This window comes from Ovis aries, chromosome 11 (assembly GCF_016772045.2).
Source record: "Ovis aries strain OAR_USU_Benz2616 breed Rambouillet chromosome 11, ARS-UI_Ramb_v3.0, whole genome shotgun sequence".
Lineage (NCBI taxonomy): Eukaryota > Metazoa > Chordata > Mammalia > Artiodactyla > Bovidae > Ovis > Ovis aries.
In genome coordinates, this window is record NC_056064.1 from 47,642,532 (window position 1) to 47,656,038 (window position 13,507).

Below are 13,507 nucleotides of genomic sequence, written 5' to 3' on the forward strand. Positions count from 1 at the left end.
AGAGGGTAGACAACCCTCCGAAACTGCTTTGGCTTCGCCTATTGGCATCCTGCGAGAGTAGGCGGGATTGGTTCATCGAGGGGTGCCGTTGATTAGCTGGCGGCTGAGAGTTAGGGTGTTGGAGAGAGCTGGGGGAGGAGGGGCGGTGGGGGCAGCGACTTCTTCCTTGTTATTGGGTGGTGAAATGAGTGAGGGGTGGCACCATGGGCCAGCGGCTGGCTAGGATTGGCGAGTGCTGGGGTGAGTGACAGGCAGGGTGGCGAGCTGCGCGACCAGCGGTTTGTTTTTCGGAGCGTTCCTGAGGTGGAGAACGGCGGCCGGACGGAACGACTTCGGGACTGAGGGACTGGCGGTCGGGCGGGCCGAGCGGCGCCGCCGAGGCCGGGCTGGGCCGAGCCGAGGAGCGCCGGGGATGTAGCGGGCCACCCTGCCCATGCCACAGCGCCCGGCCGCGGGCGGAGCCGGAGCCGGAGCCTGGGGAGGCGGCGGGGGCCCCGAGCGCAGCCCGCGCCCCCCGCGCGGAGCCAGGCCCGCTGCCGTCCCCGCCGCCCGGGCCCCCGGCATGCAGCTCCGGCTGCGGAGGTGACACTCGGGCCCGAGCCGCCGCCGCCGCCATCGCCACCATGGGTGAGTGTCGCCACCGCCCCGGCCTGTGCCCGCGCTGCTTCGCGTCGCCCCGCCCCGGGCTGAGGGGAGGAGGACCCTGGGCCGCCGCCTGACAGGCATGGACAGCCCGCCCGGCCGGGGCTGCGGACCGCCGGCGCCCGCCCGCCCCGCTCGGGCTTAGCGGCTTCGCGGCCCGGGTGGGGGTTCTGGCTCCCCCGGCCTTCAAGGGCGGCCCCGGTCCGCAGAGCCCACTTGGCCGCCTCTTTCCTGGCCGCGCGGCCAGCACATCCCGAGGAAGCGGCAGCGGGTCGAGGGCCCGTGCTCGGCGGAGCAACGCGCTCCGGGCCGAGCGAGCGGGACCCCGAGCCCGAGGGCGGGGGAGCGCGAGCGCAGTGTGGGGCCCGGGCTGGAGGCTGGTGCAGGCCTAGCTGCTGTTGTGTCTTTTCCTTGATTTGCTTTTTTTTCCTGCCTGTGTCATTTCCTTCCCTTTGCTCACACAGGCCGGCCTGTGAGAGTTCCCGGGGCTTGCTCTCTAGCCCTGTGCGCGCCCCAGCGCAGGGGGGAGGGCGTGCGGGGAGACAGGCTGCGAGGTGATTAAAATGGCAATCACTGTTATCAACCGCGCGGTTGAGAAATGCGAGCTGCACGCAGACTGCTGGAGTTTGGGAATCGGCTGCCAGTGATAATACACATCCTACTCTTTGAAAAATCTCGTTGCAGTGTTTTACATCCATTAGTTTAATCTAGCGGTGTCCCTGAAATTATGTAACTTTTGAAAGAGAGAAACATTCACTACACAAAAAAATCTCTGAAATCATTTCCTTTTTAATCGATGGTTGCAATTTCTGTTGTGAAGATGTAGTCTAAGGAACGTTTTAATGTCTTCCACACGCAGCATTTGAACTGAATTATATTTCATGTCCTTTGTGGTAATTTAGCAGACGACTATTGGAGTTCATTAAGTAGCAGTAACATGTTCGATGTACTTTGCTTCTCTTGTTGGATCAGTTATTTTGATACAGTTGTCTGCAGTGGCAAGTTTTGCAAAGTATTTGTTATTGTCCTAATTAATCAAGGGGTAAACTTCAGTTAAGGGGTCATTTGCACAGCCACTGATTCCATCTGTGAAGAGGGAACATTAATGTTTGCTTTGCCCTATGGCAAGGTCAAGTCGTTTTTGTAGGAGGCTGAGTGTTTGCTGTGTCACATTGGGCAGATAATCTTTTGTGGCCCATCTTTACACTCTGGCTTTGAATGAATTGCCTTGTTCTGTTCCATGCTGCCCCTCTACAGTAAGGAATGGGTTCCTTCATTTATTGGGCTGTTTCCTTCCCATGCTTTATTTCAGAAGTGCTTGCTTTTCTGGGCAAAGTCTGTGACAGCAAGCAGAAAACGAACTCAGTGAGGCCTGGTATTTATTGAATAAATACGTAATTCAACAAATACTCGTTGAGCATTTACTGTAAATGGGGTACATAATTCTTCTTGTCCTCCCCAGGTTTCGCACATTTATCTTGTGCTCTGGAATTTGATGATCACACTAAATCTTTGAATTGATTTGTGAACCTACATTTGTGATAATCTTTCTAATCAGTCTTTCCTTTTTATCCTGCGGGGACAGGCTTAAATCCCAAAGGGGAGTGTGAATACTTAAGGGTGTGCAGACCTCCTATTTTCCACTTTCTCGAGTGCTGAATCAGTGTCCAGATATGTTGACTACATTTCGTGCCTAATAATAAAATAGAGGTCAGCCTGTTTTCACATTTCAAAATCATTTCAAAAAACGTAAATGTGTGAGCATATGGAGAGACAGTGATGGGGACGAAAGGAACTATGTAGATAGGGTCCAGAGCCCCAAAGGAAAAAGGACCAAAAACTCAATATCTTCTCATTTGGTCCCATGTCAGTTTTTACGTGAAGAAAGTGAGACAGTGAGGGGGAAATTAACTTGCCTGGTGACTGCAGTATATTAATCGGCAGACAAGCTGATTTAAGAACCCCTGCCTGGCTTTCTTCACCACTCTTCCCTCATACCATTCTCACTTTCTTTTAAGCAGATGACCTTGGCATGCACCTAGAACTAGTACTGAATTCTTTTAGAACCTGACCTTCAGTTTGCTTTGTATAGGGCTCAGCAAGGGTGTATGTACAAACACGCACGGAGTCTCTCTCTTAAGTACTGGTTTCCATTTTGGTGATATAAATGATGAAAAGTCAGATTCCCAGGTTAGCATGCGTTAGTTGCTGTATGTAGTCCTAAATAAGTTCAAGGGGTAATAAGGGAGAAACATAGACTTATTAGTATTTTATTATACTTGTTAAACTCCAGCCCAGCGAGGAAAGGGGTAAAACTAATTTGAGTTCCTGCCCTTCAGGTTCCTTGGTTAACAGTCATATTTTCCTGAGCTGTTCTAAGCCCCAGACTCAAGCTTGTTTGACAGCTTGGGTTGGTAATGAAAACAGGTCAGATTTTATATTGGCAGTTAGCCCCAGTAACTTTCTAGTGGAAATTACACTTATCCTTGTAAATAATAGGAAATGCTCTCTTTGTTTGTTTTTGGCCTTTTTTTTTTTTTTTGGCTTTGATATTATGTGGTTATTAAAAAAATTGAAAATTGACTGGTCGTTTTTTCTTGGTCACACCAAAATTCCCTCCTGGTTTTAGTAATTATAGTGGTAAATGCTGCTAATTACACCTAAGGTTAATTTGCTAGTGTTTACTTGGGCTCTATAAATGCAATCTAAAGTTTGGTGGGAAGTATTACTGAAAAATATGTAACAACTTGGAAACATTACAGGAATGTGAACTGAGTGTAGGATTTAGGATGGTGTGGTTCTGGTTTGATAACTTGGTTTGAAGTCAGAATCATTGTTTCAAGGCTGTTGGAAGCTCCCAGTTATACCAGTCTCAATTCAGTTTGGCTAGAATCTGACTGCCTGTGTAGATCTAAGTAGTTGGCAACTGTTTGTTAATTGAAATTGGGATCATAGTTTAATGACTCAACATGGCTTTGTCACGACTAGACTTCTGATGTTTTACAAAATTATGGTTGGCTTTAAAACTGAATTTTAGGCATTTATAAAAAGTAAATATCAGTCCAACTGGGCACGACTTAGTGAAATACACAGGATAAGAAGCCGTTTTCTTCGTTCTGACTATATCTAAGCTATCCATTTTTCCTTTGCCCCTTTTATTGAACATCTCTTCTGTGTCAGATACAGTACATGGCCCTGTGTATGTATTTATCCTGTATTTAAGAAGTTATAGTTAGGTAAGGTGAACCAGAAACATATAAACAAATAAGTGGTGTTAAAGATACCTTGTCAGAACTGTAAAGATACATTGGATGGAGAGATCAATTCTGTAGTTTTGAGATTGACATGCATTATCCTATAGTCCTCAGACCTCAAAGGTTAAATTTCATTAAAATAAAATATGATGGTGATGTATGGATTCTTATGAGAAAGCAATAGCTTACTTTGTAATATGTATTTTTAAGTTTTAAGTCATCAACTAATATTGAAGGACTCTTATATCACAGAAACAGAAAAATAAACCCCAGAATTTTACTTTGAGATCTAGCAAAGTTTTCAGCCAGGACCTTGAACGAAAAAGGAAAAATGTTTGTTGTGAATTCAGGATCAGACCTTTTTGTTTATACTTATACTAGGAGATGATTTTTGCCCGGAGGGACAGGATGGAGGAGAACCGTGCGGGTATGTAGCATGTCATGAACAGTCAGGCAGTAAAATCAGACTCACAGACACTGAGGCACAGGGTCTCCAGAGTGAGCAGTGTGATCGGATGATCTGACAAAGTTGGGTAGAGTAGAGCATTGCCAAGATGAAGAAATCATTTAAATGAAAACAGAGATTAAATTTGGGAGTTGTATGTATGGGAAAAAGAGTGTCTGGCATCATGCGGGACAACAGTGTTTATCCAACGACGTGTTGCTTCTGGAAACTTTTCTGGGGTTTTAGCCAAGGGAATTCATAAATGGGAGTGCCTTAAGACCCTGCTTTTAGATAGAAGCAATAGCTCAGTCTGGAAGGGTGACTTCCTGCTGGGGTTAATGAGCGAGGAGTGTGTTTGCCTGGCAGCCCCCACGCCTTAGGTCAGGATATCAGAAGAAAAAGTACTCGCTGTTGGATAATTACGGATAGCTATCTGCTTGAGACTGCTGACAGAGCTTCCACTTTTTAAGCCTGGATTGCAAATCCTGTTTCATAGAGCCCTTCTTTTTTTTTCCTATGAATATTCCTCACCCCTAGATCTTTAACCCTCTAATCTCTAGAGTTAACTTCTTCCTTTGTGCTTCTTTCTGGTAGCTTTGAAGTGTGTCATACCACCCCCGTCCTTTGGAAATCTTTTCAAGGTTATAGCATACTCTTACCTCTGCCTCAGCTTGTTCACGTGTAAAGTTCATAAAGGAATTATTGATTTCCACTACTTCCAATCTTCAGCTTCTTCGATTCCCTGTCAAGATGTTTCGCCTCTGTTACCCTATTGGACCTGCCTGCCCCTGCTCTTCTTCAGTCTTAGCTCTGTGGTGTTACTTTTGTCTGTCTGTTTCTGGTTCTCTTAAAGACTTCTGTGCTGGCACATCTTCTTCCTACTCTTCTTGTTGGCGTGAGTATTCACTCAGGATCAGTCCCTGAGCCTCTTTTCTTTTCCTCCGCTGTTCACTTGCTTTCACGTCCCTTCTCCTCCTCAGTTCATTTATAAAGCTCTCATCCATAGCTGGAACAGCTTTCCTTTTTTCAAAACAGAAAAAAATCTTTATTCTATAAAATTATCTATTTAACCCCTTGCTACTCACGTTGTAAAAAAACTTTTTCACACGTGTGTTTATGTATTCTGGTTTGTATCTTGTCTAATTCGATCTCTTTATTTGCATAACCTTGTATCTGTGTGTTGTCTGTCTTTTTACCCCTAGAGTTTGATATCGAAAGTATCTTTCAAAACTGTCTAATGTGTAATACATGATAGGTAGTCAGTAAATGGTTATTGTTAATGATTAATAAAAATTCGAAAATAAAATTAAGTATTAGGATATATTGTGGCCTCCAGTCTTTTCCCATTAACCTTTTTTTCCCCATTGATGATGATAATAGCCAGCATTTTTTCAGCATTAGGTACCATGAGGAATAATTTGTAAGGTTTCTTTTTTCCCCTCTTAAGTCTCACAGCAGCTCTGTGTAATGATACTTTTATTACGTACATTTTACAGATGAGGAAATTGAGGTTTAGGGAGAATAAATAATTTGTCTAAGGGCTCCTTAAAACCCAAGTCTTTCTGACTCCAAGGTCCGTATAACTGTTGCACTCTAAGAAAGCTATTTATTAATTTCTTTTTTTTTTTTTTTTTAAGGAATGCATACGGTAGCACAGATAATTCAGTTAAAATCCCAATCCAGGAAGAAATGCCTGAAAGAACCACTTGATGTGCTTCCCGTCTTTATCCATCTCCTCAGTTTGAAGTATCAGTTTAAGAACCAGTTTGCCTTTAGAAGTGTATGCTCTCTTGACACAACAGCAGATTCTATAACTATGTTTCACTGTGTCAGTTGTCCTGGATTCCAGGAGATAGAGCCAGACCATTCCTCCAGTGTGTTCTCAGCGCTGGAACTACCAAACAAGTTTATCCGTTAAGTAATGCCAGGAATTGGTTAGCTTCCTGGAAACAGAATTTGTCAACCTGATAAACCAGCTCTTATAATAGCATCATCTTATACAGAATTAGAAACAATTTCTCTAGTCATGCTTGTCACAGATTTGATTTGAAAAGCGTGTGTGTATCTGTGTGTGAATATACACATCCATTTTGTTTCCATATCTGAGTTGAGACAGCTATTCTCAGCTCTAAGGCTGGTTTCCTTGATACTGAAAATCACATGCACTCTCTGTTAGGACTGTCAGTGGATGCTCCTCAGAAAACGCCCATCTAGTGCCATCTAGTCATGGTCATGGGGAGCCCAACTTCTGTCAAGTGCGTGCGTGTGTCGCAGTTGTATCTGACAGACCCCATCGACTGCAGCCTGCCAGGCTCTCTTCCACGGGGTCTTCCTGACCCACGGTTGGGCCTGCGTCCCCTGCGTTGGCAGGCAGACTCTTTACCACTGAGCCACTCTGGGAAGCCCTCATTTACTGTTATAGTTGGTCCAATAATTTCATACATATATAATATTTAATGATATACAATTTTATACATGTATATTTAATTATTTATGTTAAATTTAATAGAAGTGCGTGTGTGTATGCTAAGTTGCTTCAATCGTGTTCTTCTTTTTGCGACCCCATGGACTATAGCCCACCAGGCTCCTCTGTCCGTGGGATTTGCCAGGCAAGAATACTGGAGTGGGTTGCCATTTCCTTCTCCAATATAAATGCGTGTATTTGTATTATATGTATATAAGCCAGTCATTCTAGTTTAGGTGTTATACTCTAGTTTTAAAATCTTGGTTTGGGGGTTAAAAAACAAAATCCAAGCAAGTTCTCTTTAAGGAGCCTACAGGTAAATTGTGAGAAAATATAAAATAATTGATGGGATGTATGAGTTTTAATTTTTTAATAAGTGTCTTTGTGTAAATACCCACTTCGTCCTCATTCGTTACCTCATTTACTTCATTCATTTTGTGCTACAACTGTATCACTCATACTTTTGTATGTATTTTGAAGTGGAATTAGTAAGGAAGCTACTCTAATGGTGTTTTTCTTCCAAGTCTTAAATCTAATTTTACTTTTCTGAGCAGACAGAGATCTCTCCATGGGTACCCTTCTTCCTACCTGTACCTCCTCAGAGGGCAAGTAGGGCACCTGAGCAGATTTGGTCCAGGACGAGGGGAGAGGCGAATGATGCCATTTACTTCCTGTGCTTCGTGCTGGTCTTTCCTGTACACAGGGCATTAGAATATTTTCAAGGGGCAGGGATAAAGGGCAGAAGGTAGGCACACTCTGTGGGTGGGGTCTTGTGCTTGCTTCTTTTAAGGTGTGCCCCAAGTCTGTGACTCACTTGTCAGGAAAGCAAGTATAACAGCTCATTCCTCATGTTTCTTTGCAGATCAACAGACCTGTTTATTTCAACCTCCCACTGCTATTTGAGTGGACAAGGATCTCTTGAAGGACCTGGGAGAATTTGGCAAAATGTGGAATTGGCCTGGTTTTAGGTTCTCGGTTTTGGCCAGTTGTCTTCAATGCATGAGAACTCTAGTGCTCTATGCTATTTCAAGAAAGGGGGATTAAAAGTAATACCAATAAGGCAGAGACAATGCACTGCTTGCTTGGTTAGGGAAGAAAAACAATAGAACTGCCTTTCGACTTCCCTGTGGGAAGCAGAAGGCCTATAAACTTGTAAAGAGTTGGGAAGGGGCATTCAAAGGCTAGGCTTGTGAAACAACTTCTGTTTAAAGCAGCAACCTTGCTTGGTACCTTTTAAATATGCTCTCCTATAGTACTTGAAGAATAGGTCTGTGACTGATTGTCTCATAATTGACTCTCCGTGAATTCATCTTTCTGCTCAGTTCCCTGCTACACTGTGCTGTGTTGTTCTCCACTTCACTCCAACTTTTCATCTATTTTTCCTGGTTGAGTTTCTCTGGCACTGGAAGAATTGGTTTGTTTGAGCACCTCTCTCACTCCCAGTGAATAGGTAGATATTACTGCCAGAAATCCGATTGGAGAGCTGTTAGAATCTATTAAAATTCAATTTGCCAGTTATCCTCTTTTCACAGATAGCAAATTTATGTCATTTAGTTACAGGACCTGTCATTTCACCTGGGCAAAACTCCCTGAGTATGAGTCATACAATTTGTGAAAGTACTTTCTTTTGTGGTCTGTTTTAAAGTGTCTTAGCCCATGTGCTCTCTTTCTTTGCAGATGAGCAGGAGGCATTGAACTCGATCATGAAGGACCTGGTGGCCCTCCAGATGAGCCGACGTCCCCGGGTGCCTGGATATGAGACCATGAAGAGCAAAGACACGGGTCACCCAAATAGGCAGGTGTGTGCAGCTGTGGCTGTTAAATAACTTTGTTGGGGGTGAGTTTCAGATGGGAAATATGTTACAGGTTTAAATGCTGTTGGCCCCTTCCTTTCACAGTCTCTTGAATGGTAGGTAAGTGATGTATACCCACCAGGTGTGGGTCATGATCTGGAGTCCCAGTGCCTTGTGATCTGACCTTGTAAATAGTATTTCATTTGTGAAGAATAAGAGTAATTTCTTTGCTAATTATGAGGAGTATTCATAGAATTTTTCCTTTACTGATCATTTGGCAAATATTTTATCCAGACTCATGATCTCTAGCTTAGAAGGTCTTTAAACAGTATATTCTCAGGAAGAATTAATTGATTTTAGTTTATTTAAATGTAATTAGGAAGGGAAATATATTTAATAAAACATCATATATTCTGAAAGGTAAGAATGAGTGATTTTGTTATTATTGTTATTTACAGCTGTTTCCCCTTGTTAACTCAGGTAATTGAGAGTACCTGTTTTATTGAGAGCTGTGTGCTTTCTTAGGAAAACAGTTTCTATTTTGTTAACATTTCCGCTTGTACACTGGTGAGAACTTTTTTCTGTTCAGTGTTGCTGACCTCCTTGTTTCCTGGGTCCTTTGGCAGAAGAGAGGCGTGAGTGAGGGGGAGCCTTCCTTCCTAGTGGGCTTCGGAGGGCTGTGTTCAGTGTGTTTGATGATTTCCGCCTTGTGGTTCTCTTGGTTGTCAGCTGACCTTCTCTCTCCTCATATGCACCTTGTCTACCAGTTCTTTAAAAGTGCTCTTGGTTCCTGGAGAAAGTAGAAGGAGCTGAAACTTTTTCTGTCTGAGGTCTGCTAGATGTAGCCTCCCAGAGTATTTCCTGCCTTTAGGAAAACTGGGGACCCCAAGTCCTTTTGTTTCAGTTATAGCGGAAGGAATAGTTTAGAGAGCTGCTTTTATTTTTTGTGGTTACCTTATAGAACTGGGGGAGCAACAGAATAGGGCCCATTCTTGTACTGCTTTCATACATTATTCTGATTGTGTGGGTTCTCCCTTGCTGTAACCTTTCTATTCAAAGCTGCTTTTGGAAGGAGCATTTTACCAGAAGCGAATCCCCTCCCCCAGACTTGAGCCTAATGACCTCACTTTCCTTCCTGTCTTCCTATGTGGAGTGTGCTTGCTAATGCTGCTCCAGTCAGCTGATCCTTCTCCAAATGGGACTGTTAGCGTGGATATCAGTTAGTAGGTGAAAAGGGGAAGCTTTCTTGAGTTGGAAGGCCCGAAAGAACCCGGCTGAGGAGTGAAGTGGTCTGTTACTATTTAGGAATCCTGCTCAGAGGATACTAAAGCTACTATTAGAAAATCCTGATCTTTTACTGTGCCTACTGCTGTGTTCTTGGAGTAAAGGCAGTGGTTATAGAAGTAGAAGCCTGTGAAAAAGATTGACTACTCTCAGGAAATAATCTTAACAAGAAATACTAGTTATTTGGATCCACAGTTTACTTGAATATCATCAGACTTTTTCTGCAGCATGAAGGATACAAATTATTAACCTCAGTTTTTTTGTTTTTAAAGAAAAAGCACAACAGCAGCAGCTCAGCCCTTCTGAACAGCCCCACAGTAACAACAAGCTCATGTGCAGGGGCCAGTGAGAAAAAGAAATTTTTGGTAAGGAATAAAATTACCCATTAAAGCTGAAATGTGCTTTTAAATCTTGCAGTGCTGGAAGTGTATGGAATTCATATCCTGGACAAATTGTTTTAGTGGATTTGTAGGGAGCACTGGTTACTCATTACCTGTGTTCTGTTACCATTTCTCACAACAATATTATTCATAAGCAGCCTGTATCACTGCTGAACAGTAAATTTCTATGGTGATAGAAATGTTCTATATTTGTGCTGCCCCAATGTAGTAGCCACTGGCCATACGTGGCTGTTGAGCAACTGAGGAACTGAGTTTAAATTTTTAGTCAGTTTTAATTATTTTACATTTAAATAGCAACATGTGGCTATTGGCTATGGTCTTAGCACAACTTTATATAAGGGACTATTGATTTGTTGGGCAAGAAATTGAGTACATCCTTGGAGATGTGTATGTCCTCCATGGACTGGTCATGAGTCATGGGTTTCTACACATTGTGATAAACTCATCAGTGGGAAACCTATCTAATAGTCTAATCCAGGGGCATGGGGTTCTGGGGAGAATGTGAAGCTGTGGAACTGTCATGCCTGTTTAGAAATTGAAGCTCAAAGTTTTATGCTAACTTTAGGTAAAAGGACAATGAAAACATCAGACTAGCTTCTGCTGTTAATAAAGTCAAGGTTGTAGAGTGGTTTCTTCTGGGAAGTGTAGCAGATGTTCAGCTTCTGACCAGGAGAAATATTCTTCAGCAAAATCCTGAAAGCGGAAGGAGAGAGAAAGTCTTAGTGAATGCATTTCCGAGGAAGTGTGAGATGGGGTAAGATGGGGGTGGTGAGAGCAGAGGGGACAAGTGTTTACAGCCTGATATAATGAAAAGAGCCCAGCCTAAGAGTCTCGAGATATTAATAGTTTGTTACTGTAGGACTTTACAGTTTACAAAGTGAATTCCCTTTTTAAAAATTCTTGCTTTTGTTTGTCTGGGCCTGGGATAGGAATAAACAGTTTCCTCATTACCACTTCTGCCAGAAGGTCCATGCTTAGGAGGAGAGAGGACTGAAAGATCAAAAACCTAATTTAAATGGCTAGGAGATGCCAAATTGGTCTAAGAAATATCACAGTGGGCTAAAGATTCAGGTTGCAGAGTCCCGGTTGAAAGAACCCAAGTATTTTGGCCAGTAGGAAAGATGGTTTGTTTGGGGATAGATTGGTGCTCGCAGGGGCAAGCAGCAGCCCTCCTGGGGCTCAGACTTGGCACGACGAGGAATGCCACAGGAGCTGGGACTTCAGTGACAGAACTGGTTGGGACCGAGGCCTGGAAGAACGGGAAAGCCTAGTTTAATATCTCTGCTTGGCAAGACTTCAGACATCCTCTTCCCCGAGTAAACAAACTAGGCGATTAATTGAAAAAGGGAATGATTTGAGAACGGCTAAGTGTTCTGAGCAGCTATGGAAGTACAGGGGCATGACGTGCTTGGTTATCCACCTGTTTGCTAGAAGTTAGGATCTGTGCAGTTTGTGTTTTCCCATTAGGTCCCTGGAAGCCTACCACCTGGTTAGAGCTGGCTGCACATTTTTGGATCAGTGTGGCGCACCCTAGGTGTGGTTGGGGCCCATGGACGGCTCTGTAGGCCGTAATGTGCAGACTCTTTCGAAGTCATCACTTGCAGTGCTTTAGCAACAGGTGCTATTTTTCCAAGTTGACAGCTTAGTGTACTGAAAGGAGCCCAGAAGTCGTTGAGTTGTTAATAATCCATTAACGTGGAATTTTACAGTTTGGAGAGTGCTGTCAACAACAACAATTAACAGCAATAACAACAATATAAGCATGTGTGTTATAGTTTAAAAATTCTCAAAGTGCTTATGCAAAGGTTTTAAGTAGAGCCAGGAAGCAAACCCAGGTCTTCTGACTCCTGGTCACAGTAGTTTTACCTACTGTAAAAGTAGTACTGTGTAAGTCTGATGGCCTTTCTGAACCTCAGTTTTTCTGTTTACCTCTGGAAGTTGTGAGCTCATAGAATATAAAGCGCTTTATACATTGGAGCACAGGGCACGGGTGTAAAGCGGTAGTGACTGTGTCACTTCTGTTATGGAGCTGAAAAGATAAGGATTTCTGCCTTTATTGGATTGACATTACTATCAATCAGATGGTCCTTTGTAGACTTCTGCAGCTAACCTAACATATGAAAATCCCAGTGAAGAAATAGAATCCTTATTACCACAGGTTCCTGTTTTCCTTGAATCTTATCACAGAGGTAGGTAGAGGCTTGCACGGAGATGTTTACTAGTTGGTACTTGAGAATGAAAAAGTTGTTTTCTTCATAGCAGGCACTAGAAGGGCAGGCTCTTGGTATCAGCTCTAAAGGAGGAGAATTCTGGGAGCTGTTCTGCCAGCAGGGGCAGGGACTGAGAGGACTGTCTTTTGCTTTTTATTGTGATAGACCTGACTCTTCAGGACTTCCTTTCTCTTTCAAGAGTTATTGATAAGATAGGCTGGCTAGTTTGAAAATAAAACATACAGTGTACAAGTCTCATATTCTATTTCGTAAGAAGCTTCCTTTTCTGTGGTATTTTATTAAGTAGCAGTAAATGATGAATATACCATTTCATCATTGATTTTATTCACATCCTCACTGAATGTCTTGCGCAGTGCTAGGACTGGGGACTGAGAAGGAACTGGGGCAGGGAAGACGGTTGCTTTATAATCACCTCTTCCACTGATCTCTTAGGACTTCTCTGAGTCACACAAATAAAATTATTTTTGGTGCTCTTTTCTTCTCATTTATTTACTATCTTTGGCAAAATTAGGGCTCCAGTGCCAAAGATGTGGGAGCCAGCAAAGGTACATAGCAATGTGGGGGAATGGGAGCGCTACAGAATCAGAGAGAGGGTGCCGGAGATACTGGCTCGTGGGGGCCTTCACCAGGGCAGAGGTTCACAGACATTTGTTTAATAAACACTTTGATTTTTTTTTTTTGAATTCTTGAGAATCTTCCTGGATTACATGTTCAATTGTTGAGTTCAGACTTTGAGAAGGTCTTTTCTACTTAGGTTTGGTATTGTTGATCACTCCTGTTGCCCGTATGCCGTTCCCAGATTGTAGCCCAGCCTGGGGGCCTGCACTGCCTTCTCCTGGCTATGGCTCTTACTCTTTTACCACACTGGCTCTGGTGGGCAGGGACTTGAACCTCCCTAGGCCTGAATTTTTGTACCAGTGCTTTTTTCTCAGCAGCTGTGGCATCTCTCCATTCACTTCAATGTGAACTTATACTCAAGCTTCTTAGACAAAA

The 13,507-nt window shown here is 43.4% G+C and overlaps 1 protein-coding gene across 4 annotated transcripts in view; it reads left to right on the forward strand.

The window, feature by feature from the left end:
- The first annotated feature begins 282 nt into the window (after positions 1-282).
- MAP3K3 (mitogen-activated protein kinase kinase kinase 3) overlaps positions 283-13,507 on the forward strand; it is a 60,769-nt gene continuing 47,544 nt past the window's right edge. For 2 of the 4 annotated variants that reach the window (XM_027974350.2, XM_015098870.3), the window contains exons 1-3: positions 283-627; positions 8,483-8,604; positions 10,155-10,247. In XM_027974350.2, coding sequence (XP_027830151.1) covers positions 624-627; positions 8,483-8,604; positions 10,155-10,247 — 219 coding nt within the window. In that variant the 5' untranslated portion in view covers positions 283-623. The remainder of the gene's footprint in view (positions 628-8,482; positions 8,605-10,154; positions 10,248-13,507) is intronic. The other 2 variants (XM_015098871.3, XM_027974351.2) reach the window with 1 other exon arrangement.